Raw genomic sequence first — 25,683 nt, forward strand, 5'->3', positions numbered from 1 at the left:
TTTCAATTTACTTCCTTAAAGTATTATGAACTAAAAAGTCATTTTATCATTCATTTTCATAAACCTTACAAATTGACAGAGAAACGTTTCTATTACTCAAATTAATCAGATATTGTTTTTAAAAAATAGACTTTCTGGGATACAAACAAGTATTTTCTTCATAGAAGTCACTTTTATACGTTTGTGTACTAATAAAAGCATTTCTTAATAACAAAGCTCCTCGAAAGGAAGATGCTATGATAACATAAAGTACTATTTTTAAAAGAAAAAAAAATCACTTGTGAGTTGTTTTAAATATTCAGAATTTACCAAATCTGCTAATATTTAGAGGATGTATAAAGGTATTTAATGAAAGGCAAGGAAAGACAAAAAATATTTTCTATGTGGATCAAACTGTATTGTAACTTAGCAGCCAATTTAAGATGTTTGTCAGGTAGAAATGGTAACCTTTTTTTTTTTTTTAAATATCCTTTGACTGATTTTGCCCCACAATACTCTGTCCAATTAATTAACTGATAAAGACAACATATATATACATATACCTATTCAAGTTAAGACTATAAAGAATAAGCTTAATGCAAAGAAATCAAAATATATTTTAAGTTTAATAAAATCAGAAATTCAAACATATTACTAATAACTGTGCATCGCTATTTTCCTAAAGTTCACTTTTATCAGAAACATTCATTATATAACACAACGAAAAAGTGGCATATGAGAATTTTGCTGATAAAAACCTTTGTGATTTTTTCCCAAAGGAGAGATAATACATGTAAAAGACTTAACCCTATACCAAGTATACTGACATCTAAAAAAAAAAAAACAAAATGAAACAAAAACTATCCTCAAGCATAAACAATCTAACACAATACCCATATGCTGTTTTTGGAAATGTGACTTATTTCTATCACATTAAAATTTTTTGAGATAGCAAAATCATCAATGAAGAATGAACAGAGATGCTTATATAATATTTCAATGCAAATTTAAAAACTGATTGGTAAGTAATGAATAAACAAGGAAAGCATACGCAATATAATCTTAAAATGGAATTCAGAGTCACAAATGAAACAAGGTAAATTTTCAAGAGCATGGTCTTAAAACTGTCTCTTAAAACATGCCTATAAAATAATAAACAGTAACATACATTCATTAATGCCAAATTGTGTGATTCCATGAATTAAAACTAAAGTATAACTTGATCTTAAAAAATAGCCCAAAGTCAATATAGTTTTTACAAATTATTAGCACTTACGTTCAAAATGTTAAAATCAAACAAAGAGCTGCTGTCAAAACTAGAAATCTGTATTACTATACCCAAACCTATTACAATTTCAGAATAAAATTTGCGGATATCCTTTAGAAAAGTAAACATTTGCTTTTTTTCTTTTTGCTTTTATTTTCTTAAATATATGCATTTTTCTCAAAATGCAAAGATAGCCACTGTGTACGTTTAAGTGTACATGTGAGTTAATCTTCCAATTAAAAAATTCAAAAGGCAATAAATAATCCTAAAATTTCCTATTCAAAAAATCTGTTAATCTTACACAGGAAAACTAACTGTAAAATCAAAGAAATGGAGACAGCAATGAAAACAAGTAAATCCAACATTATGCTTAGAAACTTCTACTTAAATAATGAGGAAAAGATGCAAAGAGATCAGAAATAGAAAAAAGCAAGAAAATAGAGATGCTCTGTGTCTACACAGGTTATAAAGGGATCTCCACTTGGTATTAGTTTTTTTCCTTCTTCCATATTAAATTTTTATTTTCCCAAACCACCATGCTGTTTCTCCACTAGTCCATTCACCTATTTACTGCCCAATGTTACTTAAGCATCTTTGAGAATGAGTATATCTGCATTTCATTTAAAAGACCCGATGAACACCTAAAGGACAATATTTGCAAATGATTTACCTATCAGGCACCCTTGGAGCAAAACAGGATGTAGTGGAATGAACACACAGAATGGAATCAGGCCCAAGTTCCCGAACTTTAGCCTCCACTGCTTTCAGGTCTGTGCGCAGCTCGTCACCTTCTAAAACATTCTCTATCACCACAGGCTCAAAACCTAACCAAGCCAATCAGAAATCAAAATGTTAGATAAACTAAAATAAGGGAAGATCCTGGAACTCTACAAAGCAGTGCTATTCCACACAAGAACTCCAAATCTGGTCAGTGAACCCTCCCCAAGTAATAAAGACCTGGCTCAATACTGGTAGGAGTCAAAAGCAGGCCAAAATAATGTGAAGGACTAGTAGACCACAACTAGGACCACAAATCTATTTAACACTTAGATATGACTAGAAAGACTAATTCTGGGAAGGAAAACAAATGTCAAATAGAGACCTATAAAAGTAATAACACAGTCACTGATGACAAAAAGGATCATTTGGTACAATTCAATTTCAGACCACAGAAAAGTAAATCTACTCATTTCTCTGGCAACATTTCATTTTTAAGTTCACTTTATTTCAGAGATGGACAAGAATAAAAATATAATTCAAGTATTAAAACCAATCACAATCATCAACTTAATATTTTACTCCTAAAGAAAAAGTAATGAATTTTAGTAGCCTAATGATTACTGACCCATCCCATAGTTCACAAGGGCCTTCTATATAATTTAAATATAAACACTATTTCTCAATTTTCAGTTGAATTAGCACATGATCAAACTAGCACCTGATCAAAGGTCTGCCCAAATAATAACTATGTAATCTTGTATGGTGAATATTTAGGTGTCCATAAACTTCAAGAGTTTCCTGTGCAATATATAGACTAAACAATGCCCAAAGCACTTAGATAACTAAATATTTCATAATGCTAGTAAGTACTTAGGGTAAAAGTAAAATCTAATTGCTTGAGTCTTACAAACTGGATAGAAAATAAACTTGGGAAATTTTACATGTAATGTTATTATGTAGTCACATCTTCAGTCTTCCCAAATAGCAAATCTATAGCAGGCTGGACTCATACATTTAGGTGCTATACGAGATTTAGAAACCATTTAGCTCAACTAACTCATTTCAAAGATAAGGGAGCCAAAGTTCAGGAAAATTAAGTGGTTTCCCCAAGGTCACACAGCAAATTAAAGCACAGTTATGAGCAAGTAGTTTTCTTCTATGTTTTATAACCCATGTCAAGTTGTCTGCATTCTATCTATAGAAATATAAAAACCTGGCCACTATAAAATGATCAATTATGTTGGTTCAGAGATGTCCAGGTTTTATATCTATACCTTCATAGCTTTTAAAACAAACAAAACTTAAATAAGTAGTGCTTCCTAATGACAGCTAATTTTCTATTATTTTTCAAATTCTCTAGACCCAACCCTATTTTTTCTTTCAAACATTTATAATGCAAGGTTTTTTTGAGAATACAACTATCTTGCTTCCTAAGAATATAGGCTATCCTAAGAAAGGATAAACTGTAAATTTAGTACAAATCCTAAGATCTTTTGGAAAATTTTCCAATTTTTCAATATGGCAATCTTTCCCATAAGTTTGGTAGTAGTTCTTTGGTTAACAGGATGTAAATAAACAGACTTGACAACTTTATACCACTTAAAGTAAATGAGTATATCTTTTGAAAGTCTATCAGTTTCTACTATATGTCATAACTATGAATCCCTTTACATGAATTTCTTTAGGATTATTTATGTGGTTTAATTACAGGCCAATATAGTTCACTTCATATAACATACTGAAGCTATTCAAAATTAACCTTAAATTCCCAAATTCACCTTGACTTAAGCAAGCTAAATACTAAAATACCAACGTAAAGTTTTTGTCTCACCTCTATGTAATGATGCCTGGGTCCTTACACTCTGATTTATGGTAATAATTTATATGTATTCTACTTATGTATATACAATCACCATTCCTGAAGCCCCTTAGCACCCTTTATGCTCCAGGGATTACTGCTGGGTATTTCATATGTCATCCTGCTTAATATCAAAACAATTTTATGACAGGTAATCACATCCCCATTTCAAAGAATAGGGACATACGATACAGCCATCCCACTTCGGAGTATATATCCCAAAGAATTCAAAGCAGGGACTCAAACAGTTATTTGTGCACCCATATTCACATCAGCATTATTCACAAGAACCAAAAGGTGAAAGCAACCCAGGTGTCCATCAATGAATGAAAGAAAGAACAAAATGTGAGATATAAATATATACAGTGGAGTATTAACCTTAAAAAGGAAAGAAATTCTTGGGCGACTGGGTGGCTCAGTCGTTAAGCGTCTGCCTTCGGCTCAGGTCATGATCCCAGGGTCCTGGGATCGAGTCCCACATCAGGCTCCCTGCTCGGCAGGAAGCCTGCTTCTCCCTCTCCCACTCCCCCTGCTTGTGTTCCTGCTCTCGCTCTCTCTCTCTCTGTCAAATAAATAAATAAAATCTTAAAAAAAAAAAAAAAGGAAAGAAATTCTGATACATGCTATAACATGGATGAACTTTAAAGATATTGTGCTCTATGAAATCAGCCAGTCTCAAAAGGACAAATACTCTATAGTCCACTTACATGAAGGACCCAGAGTAGTCAAGTTCATAGAGACAGAAAGTAAAATGGTGATTGCTAGGAACTGGCGGTAGTGGGGAGGGAGGAGTTATTGTTTAATGGGTAGAGATCCAGTTTAAGAGGATGAAAAAGTTCTGGAGATGGTGTTACCTAATGACTGTACAACCTTGTGAATGTATTTAATGTCATAGAACCATACATTTAAAAATTATTAAAATTGGGGCGCCTGGGTGGCTCAGTCAGTTAAGCGTCTGCCTTCAGCTCAGGTCATGATCTCAGGGTCCTGGGACTAAGCTAGCATTGGGCTCCCTGCTAAGCAGGGAATCTGCTTCTCCTGCTCCTTCTGCCTCTTCCCCCTCCCCCTGTTCATGCTTGCTCTCTCTCTCTCTCAAATAAATAAATAAATAAATAAATAATTTTTTTAAATAAATTAATTAATTAAAACTTATTAAAATAGTAAATCTTATTATGTGTATTTTATTATAATAAAAAGGTGGAATAGGAACACAGTTTCTTTTTCATTAATCTACCTCTATATAAAAAGGGTGAATTTTCTACATTATATATGTCATTTCTCTTCTTTTACCTGCAGTGATCATGGATTTAAAGCAGGACTTCTGGTCTATTCTCGGCCATATAATATACTTTGCCTTTGGTCTTTTATGTCGTAATGTTAAGAAACACAAGGTTAGACTCATACCAGTTGCCATGGGAACTACAAAGCAGTTGGTCACTGTAGGGACACCTAAAAATAAGAAGTAAAGGAGAAATTAGTTATTCCACTGAAAAAACAGCATCCTTCTTGAAGAAATGATAGAATTCTTCAATCAAATATAAGAGTTATAGACAGTGCTTCCTCTGTACTCGACCTCAGGAAACTCACTGCCAAATTCATCCTCCAGGCTTATGGCTCTGATTTTCTATCTTTTTCTAAAGGGTTTTTAAAAATATGTCTTTTCAAGAGCCATTTAGAACCTGTTTGGAAAGAGGCATTAATAAAAGATATTAAGCAAAGGTGTGTGTGGCTGGTCACCCAAAAGTATTATGATTAATATAATACATACCAGCCAACTTTATGATGTCCAGGACCAAAGAATTGGTAATTCTGTTCAAAAGGCTAGAACCTGCAGCTTTTGGCTGCACAGCAGAAATATCACCCGATCGTCCAATTCCATGAATGAACCTAAGCAAAAAATGGGCCAACAACTGAACAAAAATATTCGGTGTTCTAAGTAATCCACTGTATAAGTATACAGATACAATAATCAAAAAAACAGCAGAAGCAACACTTGACTATTACAGATACACTTCATAAACTATTAATAATGTAAAAATACCCTAAATTGAAACAAATTCATCAATTACATTGTGGTAGCTAGTCTCCAAAGATGGCCACCATCAATTCCTTTTCTCCCTATGCCCACACACTACTGCCAACATCAAGAGATGGAATCAAATTCCTCTTCACTTGGATGTGCACTGGCTTTAGTGACTTGCTTGGCCAGGAAGAATCTAGTGGAAGTGATGTTCTGGAATTTCTGATTTAGGTCAAAGAAGCCTTAAAGCTTCACCTGGCCTCTTGAAGGGCTTGCTCTTGTGGGAGCTCCCGCCTATAATCCAGATGCCATGCCAGATCCCACCTGCGGAGGCCATCTGAGCTCCCAGCGGTCTAAGTGAGTCAACCTGGATAAACTGCCCAGTTGAACCTAATGACTAAACTCTCAGCCAACATCTGACTACAACTGCATGAGAGACTGGAAGCACTAATTATCCTGCTTAGCCCAGTTAACCCACAGAACTGTGAGAGATAATACTAAATTACTGTTTTAAGCCACTAAGTTTTGAGGTGGTTTGTTAGCAGGAATGGAAAACCAGAATATATGCAACATTAGATTCCCTTCTTTCTTTCCATTTCCTTAACCAGAGCAGTGGATTAAGTTCCAATGGGGATGAGCTGCTATTTCAAATACAGCCTTAATTTAAAAAATATTACAGGTGTGGGGCACCTGGGTGGCTCAGTTGTTAAGCGTCTGCCTTCGGCTCGGGTCATGATCCCAGGGTCCTGGGATCAAGCCCCGCATCAGGTTCCCTGCTCCGTGGGAAGCCCGCTTCTCCCTCTCTCACTCCCCCTGCTTGTGCTCCCTCTCTTGCTGTGTCTCTGTCAAATAAATAAAATCTTAAAAAAATATATATATATTACAGGTGACCCTTGAATGGGGAGGCTAGGGGAGGCCTGCACAGTCAAAAATCTATGTATAACTGATTCCCCCCAAAACTTAACTACTCATAGCCTACTGTTGACCGGAAGCCTTACCAATAGCATAAATAGTTGATTAACACATATTTTGTATATGTATTATATACTGTTTTCTTACAAGAAAACAAGTTAAAGAAAATGTTATTAAGAAGATCATAAGGAAGAGCAAATACATTTACAATACTGTCCTGCATTCATTGAAAAATATCCACTTGTAAATGGACCTGCAAAGTTCAAACCCATATTGTTCAAGGGTCAACTGTATATACTCCTTGAAAATCAGTGTGCAAATCCATTCATTTTAAATTAGATGACATTATACACTTGCAAGATACCTCTGAATATTTTTCAAAATTAAAAGTTTGTTTGTACTTTATAGTTAGATCAGAAATCCGTCACTCTGCGATTATCAGAGAACACTAGTGTCATATTTCATCACCACTGAAACCTAATGTACAAAGCATTTTTTTACAAATATTATAAATCATGTTATCAGCCCATTTTAACCACGAATTTTTCATCCAAGTTCTAGATTCATTATCATTAGTTCTGACTGCAATGGTTTTGTTGAAATAAAATTCTACTATCCACAGGAAAATTTCACCACTGAAAATTTCAAGACAGGAGTTTTTAAAAGTTTACCTATATTTCACATAAAACTGGAAGAACAGAGAAATGATATTTGGAAACACTACCAATTAAATGGTTAGCAGATTGATGAAAAGCTTTCTAAAATATTGCAAAAGAAAAAAGTGACTTAATAATCTTAAATCAAGTTTAGCATACCTTTCCTGCATCTACTGCAACAAAGAAAGCTATTTATAAAATAGGATTCAGTTTAGATACTGATGAACATTTTAAAGTTCTACCTACGTATCATTCTCTAAAAAAACTTGCAATGTCAGAAAAGAAATACGGCAAACTATAAACAACCTTAACATATTTTAAACTCTTACAACCAAACAGGCTTATTATGTTAAGTGTATAGGCAGTATTGTTATTAAACACTCAGACATGACAGGATAACTAGAACCTTCACCGGACTGTCTTGAAAAAGCAACTACTCAAACTGTTTCCATCTCCCTGTTGCATCTGGTTTATACGCCCATTTGAATAGGGAAGAAGTAGGTCACCAACAGATATTTTATAATTTAATATGATTAGTATTAACACCATGGTTTTTAACAAAAAAAAGAAAGAAAGAAAGAAAGAAAGAAAGGCTTTCTACTTTAAAAATATACCTGTAATGACGCCGAGCAACTAAGGCAGATGCCACTCTCCCTTCCCTTTCTCCCACACCACAATTGCCCAGGAAATTGTTGCTATCCATGATTGCAAGTTCATGTAAAAAAAGTTCAAGTGTACTTTCATCCCAACCATCCTCTGGACACTTGCCCTGAAAAAAAAAAACAAAAGCAAAAACCAACAAACAAAAACTTTTATTTCAGAAAACCATCCCCTAGAACCGTACTTCAATGAATTTTTTTAAACTCTGCAATGTGTATTTTGCCATGCTTCTTGCTTTCTCAACTTCAGACATCAATTCAGCACAACGAAGAAACCTCAAAGAGGCAAAACATTTGTTACACTGCATTACAATTATCTACAGATTCTCAGAAGGGATAATAAATGAATACGATGACATTTACTCAGGTTGAAGTTGCAGTTAAGGTAACTGAAAACCAAAAACCGTATCTTCAATGACGATTCTTCAAACCGGACTGCTAAGACTACGGCTTGTCAAACTTGAGCGCAATTAAAATTCGGGGTACTGGCAGGAACGAGACCTGCGAGGTTCTGCAGCAGTTCTTGGTTCGAGTTTCTATATCCTGGTTTACAAACACAAAGCGTCCCCCTTGGAAGTAGTGAAAGACGGAAGATGCGAACTTTGCCCTTCTCGCAAACAAAACAGTAAAGCAACTGGGACTTCCCCTCCCTTCCACACCCCGAAGTTCGGGAAAAACAGGACTCAAAATCCGGACTCCCACAAGCTCCCTAACAACACTCTCTGGGTTTTGCTGGTTTATGGTGAGGCTGAGGAGCCGAGCGCAAGTCAGCACCACGCACGCCAAGCTGCGAGAGACTCCGGGGACAGGTCTCAACCGACAGACGGGAGCCGGTGGGCAGGACGCAGGACTAAAAGGGCGCTGGGCGGAGCCAGAGGCTGTGGGGGGCGCGGCAGCTGGGGAGGGACCCGACAGCTCGGTACCTTCTCCAGAAGCAGCCGTATGAGGTGCTCATGCGAGCGGCGGGCCTCCCAGCCCTGTCGCACATAAGCCGGCGACACCAGCCGCTCGCCCGCCGCGAAGCTCTCGCGGTTCATTTCGGCGGTGGCGACAGCGGCGAGGGAACACTCGACACACGCCGTACGCGCTTACTGAACCCAGGATGCAACTCGCCGCCCGGACGGTACGGCAAGGCCTTGGGACAAAAATCTTGTCTCGCTTCTGCACATGCGCAAACCGCCCTACCTTGTGCGCCGGAAACCGTGGACTTGATCTTGCGCGGGGGTGTCCGTTGCGTTTAGCCCGTGTCCGAGAGTGTTCCTGAGACGGACTTGAAGGAAGATTTTGCATTTGTGCAGAGGGGCTGGGGAAAGTAAAGGGGAACTGTGTGGGCTTCTCTGCAGAAAAACTTCCGTAGCTTACTCTGTGTTCCAGCCCCGTTGAATGGTGAGATTTGCGCAGTCTGTGCTTCAGTCTTACGCCGTATCTCTCATATTCTAGAATCTTCCATCCTTACTTTCGTAGGTCTCAACATGTTCTATTGCCTGACAGCCCGCTATGAAATAGCAGAGCCTCACTCCTTTCGTCCTCTGCACTACAGAATTTGTAGCCCCAGCACTTACCACCCACCACCTGACTTTACATTTTTTGTACCCCACACCCACACACCTATGGATGTAAACTTCCGAAAGATACGGACTTGGTTTTCGCTGCTGTCCCCCCCCCCCCCCCCCCCCCGCCAAGCGCCTAGAACGGTGCCCAGAATATAGTAGGGGCTAAAAAAAAATTTCCATACTGAATTAATAAACAGCTCTGACCATTGAACAACCTAGCGCTCGGTATGGGAGATACAGAAATGAAAAGGTAGGATCCCTGCCTCCAATTTCCTTGCACTCTTCTGCTTAGGTGAGCCTACAGTAATTCCGGACCTTGTTCGTGTTCAGTGGTGTGCTGGAGTCCACTCGAACTGGTTCATACTTGCTTTGCAAGAGCTGATTGTTAAATGTTCAGGAATTTTGTGAGCTGGTTTTAAAATACAGCTGCTTTTTGGGCGCCTGGGTGGCTCAGTTGGTTAGGCGACTGCCTTCGGCTCAGGTCATGATCCTGGAGTCCCGGGATCGAGTCCCGCATCGGGCTACCTGCTCAGCGAGGAGTCTGCTTGTCCCTCTGACCCTCTCTCCCTCATGCTTTCTCTCTCTCTCAAATAAAGAAATAAAATCTTAAAAAAAAAAAAAATACAGCTGCTTTTTAACAATAGATTATGTAAGTTTACAGTAAACTATGTGAAAGGCAAACGTGGTAAATACACAAACTTACCACTTCCTACTTATGTTTTCTACACTTTACTGTTACCTGCACTTTTGAGATCGTTTACATCTCTTGTATCTGGACAGTGGAAATACAGCAAAATGGTGTACTGCTGCATATGTCTTTCCAGCTCCCTTTTTAGTGGCATCATGTTGGAAGTTTGAAATTGGCCATGGTGGGAGTATTTACACCGTGGAAATCAACAAATGCTGCAGATCAGGCTCTGACCTCCCTGCCACTCCCAGGAATGTTTAGCTACATGTTCCCAGGGTATCGATACCCACCATTTGTCAGCCTGGCACTTGTCAAACTGCATTCCAGATGTTAATTTTCTGTTTTCCTCAACTAGACTGTGAGCCGGTTTGACAAAGGCAGTATTTGATATCTGTGTTCAAAGCACAGAACTAAACACATAATAGATACTTGACAAATATTTATTGAATGATAGACCATTTGAGAACTTTGTAAAATTACACAGAAAGATAAACCACAAAAATAATGAGAATTTAGCTTATTTTTTTAAGTAAGCATCAACCATTAAACTTGTGAAGAGTTCTTACTCCCCAAATACAACTATTCTTGCAACTTCTCCTTTGGGAAAGCCTTCAAAGCTGATTTGGCGATCATAGGCAAATGTGCAAAAATCACAAGATCCATCTCATTACTGAGTGGACACACTAGGTTTCTGAGCCAGCAGTTTCTCTCACCTTCTTTACTGGTCTTAATTTGGAAAAATCTTTGTTTCTAGAAACTAAATCCATCAGCAAGCTCTGCCCTCATATAAGTTATTTAAAAAAAAAAATACAGGCTCTGGAGGCAATTGTGAAAGAAGTGTTCTGAAATTATTTTCATCCATTCTCTCACCCAAGGAGTACTTAGTGAGCATCTAATATCTTTAATAGGGCAACATCAGAATAATTTCATTGCCCTTATAAGACGTAACATGGTTAAAAATAGATCCAACATTCATAGGTATGAATTTTGCTTGTGTTAACTAGTTGTGTGACTTTGGATACATTACTCATATTCCCTGAGCTTTGCTTTCCTCACTTGTAAAACAGAGACATGGAGGAGATCGTTACAATGATTAAATGAGATGTAATTGCACAATGCCATCTTCCCTTGATAGACTGGACAAGGACCAGACCTGCCTGAGAGGATAAGTACCCCCCATCCATAATCTCTGCAGCAAGTAGCCCAGGAAGCCAAACCAAAACCCCTGCAGCAATCTTGCCGGAACAGTTAGGACTCAGCTGATGCCTGCCAGCTTCCCAATTTTTTCACTCGCTTCCAACTCAGGACCAAGCAGAGAAAGCCAAATATGCTCTCCCTAAACCAATGATCTAAGATGCTCTTTTCTAATTAGCCTACCTCCATCTTCCCCTTGCCAACAACCCCCAATCAGAGCACATCTGAACCCTTCCCATTTTTTCACCATAAAGCTTTTCCACTTCCCTGGCTGCCCTTGAGTCTGCCAAATCCAAGTGATGGTGACTAACTCCCTTCCCCTAGCAAGCTCTGAATGAATAGTCTCTGTTTATTACTTGGGTGGTCTTTGTTTCTTGCCACAGCTTTCCTGGAGACTCCACTGAGACACGGTCTGCACTGTCCATCACCATGGACCCCAGCCTCTGACCCGATGCGGTCCCCACAGAGGACCCTTGTACCTTGCTGCATGTGGCTTGTCACGTCTGTGCCAACATCATCAGAGCTGGGTCTGAACTCTGCTATCTTTGCATTGAGTTCCTCAGCTATTTATTCTACTTACGCTATCCTGGGTGGAATCAGGCTATTCTTTTTCATCCTTTTTGGGGGGCTCTCTTTTGTACTTTTATTTTGTATTGTGTTATCTGAAAGTACTATTTGTCATAAGAAGGAGAATGATAGGGTAGAACACAGACATAGGCCCTATAAGCCTGTTGTTCGAGCCAGCCTCACAGACAGTGAGTTTGCAGTTCTCACCAGATGGGCATCCATTTGGACAAACTTCACCATCGGTCACTAATAAAACTGGGTGAGGCACTCCTTCCACCTTGATTTTTTTTTTTTTTTGTCCTGAGAATTTGCCTTTAATTCAGAGAGAGGGCTCACTCCACTATTCTACCTGCCAAGGGGTCAGTGTTTGGAGGGGGCCAGCCCTCAGGTGGGGGGGGGGGCTGACACACAATGAATACAAGCATCACTTTCAACCAAGCTTTGCCGGCTCTCCTGGGGTTGTCCAGGCCTAAATCCGCTCCTCCTCCAGGAAAAACTGCTGCTTCTTATATGTTTTGTCATTACAATCCCAGTTCTGGTGGCTAGCTCTCTCAGTGGCATAACTTCAGCTGTGGCCAGTCTGTGGAACATTTGACTTGAATAAATTTTGTATTTAATAGGTACCCTAGAAAAGAAGGGGAATTAGGATTTCTTAGGTCAATGGACAGCAGTTTTTAATTGGTATACAGAAGCCTCCAATAGAAATTCTGGTTCAAAAATTATTTCATTAAAAGATACTTTGGCCAAAGCTAGTAAGCAATTTGACAAGCCTAAGCAACAAGGAACTAGACTCATTTCCTAGTAAATCCTCCCTCTCCTTGTCCTCCACTTGCCTCCCTATATCCAATTTCCCTCTTCCTCTTTATCCTTCCCATCTCTGTCTTTCATCGCTTCTGTCAACTACGTCTGTCTCTTCCTCTTGAGCAGACCCTGTATGTTTTCCCAAGGACCTCCTAACACCATAAAATGTCAGTTGCTTAATGATCCATCTCTCTTATGAGCCAGATATGCAGGTAACTGTAGAATTTAAACTTTCGACCCAAGATGAATTAAGAGCTATAGTTAAGGACCTCCCTACAAGACCCCCAACAAGACCAGCAACTATTCCTAGAACAATTCTTTTGGGTGCATATGATTCAGGGTTACCTAACCTACATCAGCTTATACATATGTTGGTCAGGACCACAGATGCTAAATCTTGAATAGCAAAAGCTGATTGGATTGACCCAGAGAGGGATCTATAGGATCTCGTTGTCCATAATGAAGCTAGGGTCAAAAAAAAAAAAAAAAAAAAAAAAAAAGGCCTGAAAAGTAGGGCAAAGTCTCTCACCAGTAGTATCCCTAAACATTTCCAACAAAAATTGATTGGACCATAATTTAATCATGAAAACAGAAAAATGGTAAAATATATATATATATTATATATATATAATATATATATATATAAGAGATTTTTGTGCTAGACTAGAAAATCCCTCTGACAACATTCGGGAGTTCACAGAGGTGTCAGTGTAAAAACAGCCCTTTCATCTCAATCTGTCAATGGAGTTAAACCTGAAGCTGAAGCCTGATTCAAAAATAGAAAAGGAAATAGCACCTTTGCTGAACACTTGTTAGAACATTTTAAGAAGGGTTTAGAATAAATGGGTGATGGGTATTAAGGAGGGCACTTCTTGTGATGAGCACTGGGTGTTGTATGTAAGTGATGAATCACTAAATTCTACTCCTGAAACCAATATTATGTTAACTAACTAGGATTTCAATCAAAATTTGGGGAAAAAAGAAGGGTTTAGAATAAAAATGAGACAGAATCTAAAATTATGATCTTGCAGGTCAAACAGCTAGGGGGCACAGCTCCCAAGCAACTATTTTTGACAAGGATATTGTAGGTGTTGTAAAAGAAGGGACACTGGCAAAAAGAATGTCCCGTCTTACAAAAGAAAAACCAGGCACAAAGAAAAACCCTCAATTCTGATCAAAGAGGGTACTCGGAAGAAGGAAACAGCTCCCAATATCCTGACTTACCCTTAAACACTCAAGATGGATAAATATAGATGGTCAACCTAATCAATTCCTAGTAGATAAGGCTGCTACTCTTACTACATTAAACCCCTTGCCTTGCTCAACGTCTTCCTCAGAATAAACATACACAATAGGTCTTTCAACCCCCAGATTTTTTCTACCTCCTAGCCCTTAACTGTAGCGCTTGCACCCTTGAATGAAAAACATTACCTTTTGCTCTGTGATAGCACCCCTGCAAATTTAATAAGGAGAGACTTACTCTGCAAATGGAATTGTAATATTAAATGCTCAACAGAGGAACTATTAAGGTTCCAGAGGACTCCTCTATTCGTAATCAAGTTGTATCTGTTATTAAACATAAAGAGGAAACTTCATAATGATAAAAGATTCAATTCACCAGGAAGATAGAATATTTCTAAATTTGCATATACATAATAACATAGTTTTAAAATACATAAAGTCAAAGCTGACAAAAGGAAAAATAGACAAATTTACAGTCATACTGGGATATTGAACTGACAGTAAAAGTTAACCCCAAAATTAGTAAAGATACGGAAACACCATGTTTAGTACCTTGACCTAATGTACACTCATAGAACACTATATCAAACTGCAAAGCATACATTCTTTTCAAGCTCACATGAAACATTTACCAGAATTGACTATATATCCTGGGTCATTCAAGTCACAACAAATTTCAAAGCTGTGAAATCAGGCAAAACACACTCTCTGACACAATGCAACTTAGCTAAGGATCCATAACAAAAATAAGGCTTATTTGGAAATTAAATGTAACCCATATATCAAAGAAAATTTATAGTAAAAATTAAAAAGACTTTTGAACTGAACGGTAATAAAAAACACCACGTATCAAGATTTACAGGAAATAGCTAAAACCACACTCAGAAGGAAACTTTAAAAGTATACAGTAAGGGAGTGGGGTAAGTCGGGGGGGGAAGCATATAGTAGGAAAAAAAAAGGCTTAAAACAAAGAGCTAAGATTTTATCTCAAAATCTAGTAAAAGAACAGAAAATAAACCCAAGAATATGGAAGGAAAGAAATAAGAAAGACCAGAAATCAGAGAAATAGAAAACAAAGAGAAGATTAGCAAAACCATTAGTGGTGAAAAAAAAAAAGCTACAGGTAAAGTGAGGAGAGTCCAGGTCCAAAGGCCAGGGGAGCTGCAAGAAGGCGGGGGGGGGGGGGGGGGGGAGGTTGCTGGGCAGCGAAGGGCCAGGGAGGGAGAGCAGGGGCCAGATTTTCAATGAGGGATTTGAAGTGAAATGCTGTACGTTCTAGAGGAAATCCCCATCTTCCATCTCCCTGCGAAATGCTTAGTAAAATAGTCTTTTCTTGTTAATCCACTCTAGGTTTGGGTCTATTTGGGGGATGCCTTGAAGCGCTAAATCCTGCTGTCAGGGCGGTCCCAGAGTGAAATACAGGCAGTTCAAAAGCACTTGGTCCTTGGATTTACACTAATAAGCATTCGTACAGAGCCCCTCTGCTAGGCGCAGCTCTAACTTTACCTGCAGTGGTTCATCCAGTCCTCCCAGCAACACTACAATGCAGGTATGGGTATCCTCTCTCCATTTTACAGCTAGGAAGCTGAGTGTCAGAAAAGCCAGGCAGGATGGCACCTCTGGTCAAGGGAAATAACACTGTGAGCAGGCTTCTGACTCCAGAGCCTGTACTCTCTCCCACTCCCCCACCCTGTCAGTACGTAGTATCAGGGCTCTGTCCACTGCGATGTGGATGGAATAACAAGAGCAGAACCAGAACGGGAGAGAGGGCAAGCTGCCCAGAAGTGTACTGAGTCACAAAGCCCATTAAACTGCGTGAACAGAAGAGCACCCCACCATAGTGGTGCCGGAATTCCTTGAGGCTGAAAGTGCGGAGGGCATCATAGACGCCTCTGCTCCAGCATCACTCACACCTCATCCATCAGCAATGTCATCATGCCTCACCCCACCCATTTCTCCCCACGTCCCATGCCACCACCTGGACCAGGCCTCTGCCATCTCTCGTTGGACAAATGCAGTGGTCTCTCCGCTTCCACTTTGGCTTATCACCCCTGATCCCACTCCAGTCCCCACTCAGCAGCGAGAAGTACCTTTTAACTATATATCAAATCACATGCTTCCCCTTTAAAGTTTTCCCATCACACTGAGCATGCAGTCCAGACTCCTGATCTTGACCTGTAAGGCCCTGCAAGGTCTGGTCCCCCACTGACACCAAGCACTGTCCTCCCTCAACTGGTGAGCTCCCACCTCACTGACCTCCCTACAGACCCTGAAACACACCTGTTTCCTTTCTCACCTCAGGACCTATCCACATGCTCTGCCTGCAGCCCTCAGTGGTTTTGCCCTCTTCATTTTGCATGGCTGGCTTCCAGTTCCCCTTCAGTATAGATGTCACCTCATCTGAGAAGCCTTCCCTGAACGTCTTATCTAAGCGGGAACTTAATTTGAAGTAAATGCTATATATATTCACTTAAAATTCTTTTATGAATTGATTGCTTATGTAATGTCTAGATGGAAGCTTCTATTTATTCACCTACTCTTCCTAGCACTTAGCGCAGTGCCTGGCACATGGGATGCATTCACAAACATTTTTCAATGGAGAAACGATAAGAATGGGTTCCAAAGATTGTTTATCATTTGGTGGTTGCTGAATGAACCCAGGTGAGGAGAGAGGACAGAAGGCAGACACCGGGGAACAAATCGGTGACATCTCAGATTATGAGGGCATTTTGAATTGTGGAGGAGATATTTTCCATTGGCAGATGCAGATAAATAAGGACCGTGCCATTTTGTCATTCCATTCACATGTGTTCCAGAATGTTTGGGGTAAGGGAAATGACAAGTGTCTTGAGAAGCATGGCAGGATCTGGCTGTCATCAACCTCATTAATGAGGCCTTTTAAGCAATTCGAAGCAAAATAACTTTCACGCCAACATCAAGCTTCAAAGAGCAGTTGGAAGGAGGGAGGGAATGGGGGAAGAGCAGAATCAGTAACTAGGTTGCTCAGAGAAGTCTCCTGTGATTAGGGGGGGAAAAAAGTAGTAATTACATTTTGCTGAGACTCAGAATTCAGAAAGCTTGGTCTCGCCTTCATCTTCTCTATTTCAGATGGAGAGAGATGAAATAAAAGTCGATGTGGATGTAGCAGAAGGTAATTTAAGACCTTCCCTGGGATGAGTAAAGCAGTTCTCTCTCCAGAGGGTGGAGAGGTAGGTAGAGAAAGCTGCCTCTGAGCTCTAAAACTGCGGAGATGGAGATAATCCCCTGTAAAAGCAGGAGCAAGAGAAAAGCTGCAGGAAACTTGTCAGGGGTCTGTGAACTGGCCCAGAGCCTGGGGCTTGCTGACACTTGAAAGAGAGTGAGGACGAGTTTCCCAGGCCTTTGACACAGAGAGAGGGCAGGTGGTAGAGCCAGGATAATGGTGAGTGGTCAAGCAGCGTTGGGGACAGCGGCTCTGGAATCAGACAGATGGAGTCCATAACTGGCTCTTTTTATCCTCCCCACAAGTTCGTGCGAATTACCCAATCTCTCTAGGCCCCAGCTTGCATCTCTGCAAGAGGGGCATCATAATAGTGAGGGGAAGGCAATGAGGGATGGCAGGGGCTCAGCCCAGCATGTGGCCCAGAGGAGCGCTCAGAAAATGTGACACCATGATCTCTGCTATTACAACAAGTCGTGGTCATGGTAGTGAGGAAGCCACTGGACCCGCATGTGGACTGGCTCACTCCGCTTCCTTCTCGAGGACCTTACTTGAGGCTGGATAACTACAAACTACATTCTCCAAACTCCTTCCCAACGAGCATTCTAGAAGCAAATTAAGTGTAGCCCATTAGATATACATGCATGAGACTTGGAAGGTGGAGGGCATTTTCTTGCTTCTTTCCACTGTGTTGTCATTGGCAAGCAAGGCAGCAGAGACATGAGGGTTTTTAGGGTCTGTCCTCTGGGTGTCCAGAGGCAGTGTGGCTTCCTGACACAAGAACGGTCTCAGGGATGGCTTCTTGGCCCCATTGCCCCCACGGTGGTCTGAGAGGTGGTAGTTCCCTCGGTAGGTCAGTTCTGCAGTATTCTGGGAGGCAGTTCTAGAAGCCCAGTCTAGAGTCCACATCTCTAGACCTCCTAAAGATTTTGTAAACGTCTTACTCCCTACGCAAAGTCCCTTCATAGTTAAAATATCTAGAGTCTTGTCTGTTTCCTGCACTCAATCCTAACTGCTACTCTAGGAGTTTGCATTTCTTTCCTTCAGAATCTCACTTATGTACCACATTTTTTACAAGTGAAAAACAAATTTAAAGCGTCCATTCACTTCACCAAAAATAAATAATTATTTTGCCTGTGTTATTCACACCTACAGAAAGACTGACGAAATGCCCTATCCCTGAGTAACTAAGCCGAAGGCATTGTCATCCCCTATGACAGCAGCCCAAACTGCAATCATAATTCTGGGAAGGGAATATAAGAGTCAGAGTTACCAGAATACAGTCAGCTTCACAATCCTAAACCAAGGAAGTGAAGCCCATTCAATACTGACTTTCCTATGGAATGCTGAAAACAGAGACGTTGAGAGAAAAGAATTTGTCCGGTATTGCCCGAGAAAGATGGAGCACTGACGACTCAATATGAGTCTTCCCATTGGCTTGGCAGATTCAGCCTTTTCATCACGAATGACTCATCATGCCTCACTGGTGACTGTATTACTTAAAAATAGCCGCTCCCGGGGTGCCTCGGTGGCTCAGATGGTTAAGCGTCTGCCTTCGGCTCAGGTCATGATCCCGGGGTCCTGGGATTGAGTCCCGCATCGGGCTCCCTGCTCCTTGGGAGACTGCTTCTCCCTCTGCTTCTCTCTCTCTCTCTCTGTCTCTGTCTCTCATGGATAAATAAATAAAATCCTTAAAAAAAAAATAGCCACTCCCTTTGCAATGGGCTCAGATTGTTTTTGGAAAGGGGCAGGAACCAAACACAGTCTGCAACCTTCTCACCTTAGTTTCCCTATTGATAAAAGATCGTGCTGACCATCTGACACTTATGCTGGTGTGGTTATCCCTTCTCTATCTCCCCAAACACTAATAAGTTAGCATTCGAGACTTTCTTCAAGCCTTGTGAGTCTGAAATCATCGTAGCAATGACTCAGTTCTACAGAGCCTGAGAACCATTTCTACAGAGAACTGAGAACCATTTGTGAACCTATAGACCTGAGTCAGAATCTGAGCTTGACTCTATGAAAGCCCATTAACTCCGGGACTGTCTTCTGTCCTCAAAGCCTGACTTGCATTCCCAAGAAGACAAACATACACTCTTTGGTCAATTCTTAATTATCTGCATGTGGCCTATTCAAAACCATGCTTTTCATTCAATTAGGAGACTAACTGAAAAGACCAAGCTCTTGGACTTAAGGGATATAGGTTCAAATCCTGACTCTACAGCTTCCTGGCTCTGTGCTCTTAGACAAATTATTTTACTTTTCTGTTTCACTTTCCTAATCTGTAGAAAGGAGTCAATGTGAATACCTCCTTTGTACGAGATGACAGATATACAAAAGGACTACACTCAATAAATAGTAGCACTCAATAAATTGTAGCAATTGATATTATTTGCTGAATGTTGCAGGAATACAAACATGGGCAAGCCACAATCAAAAACTCTTTAGAAATATCTGATCTAGTAGAGGAGGATGCCATCTGTATATAGGTAACTATAATAGTCTGAATGAGATGTGCTATATGGTTGAAGACCCCATTCAATTTAGACATCAACCTTAAGTGGGAGGTAGCATTGGAAAGTGGATTAAAGCTCTGTCCAAAAATAGGAAGAGTGCTCCAGGAGAAGAGAAAGGAAAGAGCAATAGTGTGGAGACAAAAACAAGCCTGGTAAGGGAATATAAGAGTCAGAGTTACCAGAATACCAATTTGAACTTGAATAGTTGGATTGCAAAATCCAACTTCAAGGCCAATTTGAACTTGAATAGTTGGATTGCAAAAGCAACCACAAATGCCTCTGCCTCCCACCTCCATCCCCTTAGGTAACTGTCATACTGGTGCTGAAATTGGTCATGCAATTTGCTTTGACCAGTAGGGTGGATGGTAGCAAATGTGATTCAGGTAGAGGTATGAAAAGGCCTCGCACATTTGGACTTACCCTGATGCTGCACATGGAATCTTTCTGCCACCATGTGAACAAGCCTGCTCTATCTAGTTGGATGATGAGGACAAACACCTGGTCCAGTTCCTCTGCGTTGCCCCAGTCAACAGTCAGCACTGCTGGGGGAACAGCGACCTAGTGCCCTGCAGGTGGCCCTAGATGCAAGCCCCAGCCCAGTGAAGACCAGCAAAAGAATCCTCAGGTGGGCTCAACCCAAATTATAACCCACAAGACTGTGAGCAAAAGTAAATGGTTGTTGTTTTAAGCCACTGCATTTTAGGGTGGTTTGTTAATGTGGCAAAATTTTGCTGATAATGTGGAACCATTAAAAGGTAGGGGCAGGTGAGAAATAGGATTTGCTTTCCGGATAGAAGTGCACTTGGGAAATTGGAGGCCCGTCATAAATATTAGATTAGGCAGAATAATTATTAATGTAAATAGGCCTCAAAATAAGTAAGTTGATAAGTGATTATTGAGTATGGAAGGTAGCAATTCATAATATCCTACACCCTTGCTGTTTAAGTGTTGTCTACAGGCCAGAGGCAGGAGCATCACCTGGAGCTTACTGGAAATATGGAATTTGGGCTCCACCCCAGACCTGTTGAATCAGCATATGAATTTCAGCAACATCCCCAAGTGATTCTTTGGCACTATTAAAGTTTGAGAAGCAACTATCCTATCCTAAAAATGCAAACTGAACCCACACTGAGCACTCACCTAATCTTTCCTATTCTAGTCAGATTGTTTTACTTCTTTAGATATTTCAGTGCACCCTCTTCCTTACCTGCTTCCTACCATAGCTTTAGTAAAAAATGAAGAAAGTCAAACAAAAAACCACCTTTATTATTACTAAGTTATATTATCAAGAAACTCACGTGTGTGTGTTTTTCTTGGGAACTTTGAGTACGGCCCAATAAATAAAACTGCTTTCTCCATCCAGGCTTTGAACCAATTAAGAAATAAGACAAATGAGGGACGCCTGGGTGGCTCAGTCGGTTAAGCGTCTGCCTTCGGCTCAGGTCATGATCCCAGGGTCCTGGGATCAAGTCCCGCATCGGGCTCCCTGCTCCACAGGGAGCCTGCTTCTCCCTCTGCCTCTGTCTCTGTCTCTGTCTCTCATGAATAAATAAATAAAATCTTTAAAAAAAAAAAGAAATAAGACAAATGATAAGGCAGATAGAGGCCAAAATATCATTTTTATTACTGATAAAGTCTATATCAGAGACATCACCAAATGGGCTTCCTATACAGCATCCAAAATTAGCCAGATTTATCCACAACCAGTCCCAGCCCAGGGCAGTCTCCCCATAGAGAAGGAAGAAGAAAGGCCTGTTTGGGAGGAGGGAGAGGAGGGAGGGAGGGACTGGAGAAAACCAGGAGACTTACTCCTACATAAAAGGAAACACTGGGAATGGTGTTATGTATGTGTGTGCTGGTGGTGAGAGAGAGATGTTCCGCAAAATGTGGTCAATGCACCTGCTTAAAACCCCAATTCTTTAGAAGTGATCTTTAATGATGACTGATTGATGGTATGATCTTCTAGTAAGATGAAATAATGAAGATGGTAATTTGCAATTTTTTTAATGAGATCCGAGTTTAGGTTGGATGGTAATAACAAAGAACTTCTTTGAAAGTTCATGAACAAGAATAGTGCTGAAACTGAGATGAAACCAGAGCAATGTTGATGTGGGAGAAGCAGGGCTTTCTTTACGAAGATTGATATTTGGCTCTGGAGTGGAGAGAACATTCAAACACCATCATGTTATCCCAGGACCTTAAGTTGCCCCAAGACACTCTACTATTACTACTAATAATGGTCATAGTAACAGTGGTGAAGGCTTGCAAGCACTTACTGTGTGCCAAGTACTGAACTACAAGAACAATATTTTATTTAAGCATCACAGAAAGCCAGGGAGGGCATATTTTCATCACCAGTATTCTCATTTTATGGATGAAATCAAGATGTAGAAAGGTTGATAACTCCTCCAAGGTCACAAACTGGTAAGTGGTAGAGCAAAGATTCAAACCCAGGTCACCAGTTCAGTTCTGTGACCTTGTTCTTTTTATCCTTGTTTTATGGTCACCTATATCAATTCCCTTTTTTAAAAAAATAACTTTTTATAATTATTATTTCAGGTATGACACATTTTGGGGTGCCTGGATGGCTCAGTGGGTTAGGCATCTGCCTTCGGCTCGGGTTGTGATCTCAGGGTCCTGGGATGGAGCCCCACATCGGGCTCTCTGCTCAGTGGGGAGTCGGCTTCTCCCTCTCACTCTCCCTCTGTGCTCTCTTTCTCTCAAATAAATAAATAAAATCTTTTAAAAAATAAAAAAAATATTTAAAAAAGTATGACACGCATTTTTGTTATATTTCAAAAAATTTAGAAAATACAGATTAAAAAAGAGACAAAAACAAGAATCAGCTGTAATTTCCCACAGAGGGATAACCACTTGTTAAAATCGTGGTGTATGTTCATCCAGCCTCTCTTCTGTGCATGTATTTACCAGTTTTGTTGTTTTCCAGAAAAGGGAATATGTCATATATATGTTCTGTTCCCTGCTTTTGACACTTAACAATGCATTATAAATGTTTTCAATGTACTTCTAAACCATGTATTCTTCTAAAATAGCATTTTCTTTTTTTTTTAGATTTTATTTATTTATTTGACAAAGAGAGACAGCGAGAGAGAGAACACAAGCAGGGGGAGTGGGAGAGGGAGAGGCAGGCTTCCCGCGGAGCAAGGAACCCGATGCGGGGCTCGATCCCAGGACCCTGGGACCATGACCTGAGCCCAAGGCAGAAGCTTAAAGACTGAGCCACCCAGGCGCCCCTAAAATACCATTTTCAACATCACATTTTTTTTCTGTTGTATAAATCCATTATCATGTATTTAGCCAGTCTTCTGTTATAGCTTATTTAGGTGGTTGAAACATTTTTTTCTTACAAACGATTCTACGATGAAAGTTTGTAGCCTTATCTAGGCACTCATCCTTATTTCAGACACTAGGTTTTGCCTACTCCAAAGCCATTCCCTCTCCCCTCTCTTCCCCTTAAGAAAACCTCCCTTTTTGGGAGCTAAGGAGAGAGAACCTTTGGTCTAGACAGCTTTTCTCAGCCCCTGTTGCAGTCGGGTGTGGCCATAGGACTGAGTTCTAGCCCACGGAACATAAGTGAACATGAAATGTGCCATTTTCTAGTCCAAGCCAGAAGAAGAAGCTGTGTCTTCTGTTCCCTCTGTCCCCAGCTACTAGAGAATTGAAACTGCAACTACATCGTGGCCCTAGAGGGTGACTGTATTAGGCAGGGTTCTCCCGAGAAACAGAACTCATAGGATGTAGAGAGAGAAAGAGATTTACTATGAGGAATCGGCTCACGTGATTATGGCGGCTGAGAAGTCCAAGGTCTGCTGTTAGCCAGCTAGAGGCCTGGCAAGCGAGTGGTGGGGTGCCAGCCCAAGTCCAAAGACCTACGAACCAGGAAGCTGATGATGTGGCTCTGGTCCAAGTCCAAGCCCAAAGAAAGGAGAAGACCCATGTTCCAACGCAAAGACAGTCGGGCAGAAAGAATTCTTTCTTACTCAGCCTTTTATTTTATTCAGGCCTGTGAGAGATTGGATAAGGCTTCCCCACTAGGGGAGGGTAATCTGCTTTACCCAGTGTACTTCTTCGAATGTTAACCTCACCCAGGAACAACCCTCACAGACACACTCAGAAATAATGTCTTACCACATATCTGGGCACTGGTCCAGTTGACACAGAAAATTAACCATCAAAGTGGCAGAGTGACAAGATGAAAAGAGTCTGGGTGACTTTGATTGCCAATTGGAAGAGAAGCGCTTGCCAGACAGAACACCTTCCTTCTGCTCTCCTATAGGTAAAAAATAAACTATTATGTTGGAGCCAGATATTTTTGCTATGACATGAAATAGCTATTGCTGAAAAACACACATTCAGCAAAATTGTCCATTCAAAATAATGCTTTTAGGAATATTAGAATTATGGTCAGACCACTAAGCATTTATGTAACTTTGTAACCAGGGCACTAACAAAAACAGTCATTGGGACCTTGAGAGACAACTTGGACAGTCCAGGCAAGAAGTTCAGCGTGGTTGGAGGTTGCCTCAAGGCTAAAAATAAAATGCAATGTGACCTTGTCACATTGTGGGAAATTATAGAAGTGAAACCGGTGAAATCTGAATCAGCTCTGTGGAATGTGCAGATGACCAACCCTGTTTTCCTGGCTTTGATATTCTGTTGTACAAGATGTTATCTTCGGAGAGACTGAGGACTGGGTATATGGAATCTCCCCGTATATTTGTTTTTGTGCAGTTTCCTACAAATCTACAATGTCAAAAGCAAAAGTTTAAAAAAAATATGCAGAAATGCTGTCTGTGCTTGTAGAAACAATATAGATGGAAATGGAGTTCCGAGCTAGTGGGATCGCATCCAGGCGGCCAGAGGAAAGAGGGTAACCTGCCCTAAGCAGGGCCAGAGGTATACCTGTCTTGGAAGGTGCTACACTTTTAATTTTCTTAGCAAATGCCCAAAAGAGCTCTTGCCTGTGTATCAGCCAAGAGGGCTTTTTCCCTTCCTGCGGAAGTTTAATTCTACTCCCACTATTCAAGCTCCTCCTCCTTCAGAGTATGTTAATGTTTTGAACTTGATTTGTTTGCTGTCTATCTAGCCATTGAGAAAGACATACTTGATTGCATGTGAGATATTTTCAAAATATAAGCCATAGTATATTTAAAGGATAGAGAGTTTTCTGGGAAGATTTGAATCGTATGAACAGACTTACTCTTGGTGATGTTCAGGTGTATTTCTGGGAATAGGCTTCCGCAGATTGTTGATGTCCCTGTGTGTAAAGAAATACACGAGCTTCAACCAGAACAGAGTTGGTGATTGCAAAAGCCCTCAACTCATAGATCTTAACCATTGGTGCATCACCGGGGTGTTTGTTTAAAACACAGGTTACCTGATCTCCCATTTAGAATTTCAGAAGGCCTTGGTCTGGGGATGAGGTCCAAGAGTATGCCATGTAACTAGCACCCCAGGCCATGTGGCTGGTGCCTGCCTGTCTGAGGATCACTGTTTGAAAACACACAGGCTTAAATCCTCAACAAGAAGAAGGCTTGCCCACTAGCTTTTAAGTATTTAGTTGAGTTCCTGCTGAAATAGTACAGTTTGGCTGAACAGTGAGCTGTGGAAGAGACGAATAGAGGCAATGCTTCAAAGACATGCTGAGCAAACTGAAAAGCAAGCTAAAGCACCGTGACATTGCTTCCAGAAGCCCGGGATGGACAGCAACTGAGAGTCGTGTGGCTATCAGTGTCACCTCTGAATACAAAGAACATTGGGTATTTTGACTTATTTCAGCAGGGAGGAATGTTCGGGAGGACAATATTCCCCTAACTAGTTCCCTCCCCTGA

The 25,683-nt window shown here is 40.5% G+C and overlaps 1 protein-coding gene across 2 annotated transcripts in view; it reads right to left on the bottom strand.

The window, feature by feature from the left end:
• The window catches only part of SEPSECS (Sep (O-phosphoserine) tRNA:Sec (selenocysteine) tRNA synthase), a 36,147-nt gene extending 26,966 nt beyond the window's left edge, over positions 1-9,181 (bottom strand). Inside the window, exons 1-5 of one of the 2 annotated variants that reach the window (XM_045881380.3) lie at positions 8,995-9,181; positions 8,027-8,181; positions 5,593-5,711; positions 5,115-5,273; positions 1,917-2,070 (exon numbers count right to left, since the gene is read on the bottom strand). In XM_045881380.3, the coding sequence (XP_045737336.1) occupies positions 1,917-2,070; positions 5,115-5,273; positions 5,593-5,711; positions 8,027-8,181; positions 8,995-9,108 (701 nt within the window). In that variant the 5' untranslated portion in view covers positions 9,109-9,181. The other variant, XM_045881381.2, reaches the window with a different exon arrangement.
• Positions 9,182-25,683: the final 16,502 nt, after the last annotated feature.

Source organism: Mirounga angustirostris, unplaced genomic scaffold, assembly GCF_029215605.1.
Source record: "Mirounga angustirostris isolate CCGP_5_RB_7025 unplaced genomic scaffold, mMirAng1.0.hap1 SCAF_2, whole genome shotgun sequence".
Classification (NCBI taxonomy): domain Eukaryota; kingdom Metazoa; phylum Chordata; class Mammalia; order Carnivora; family Phocidae; genus Mirounga; species Mirounga angustirostris.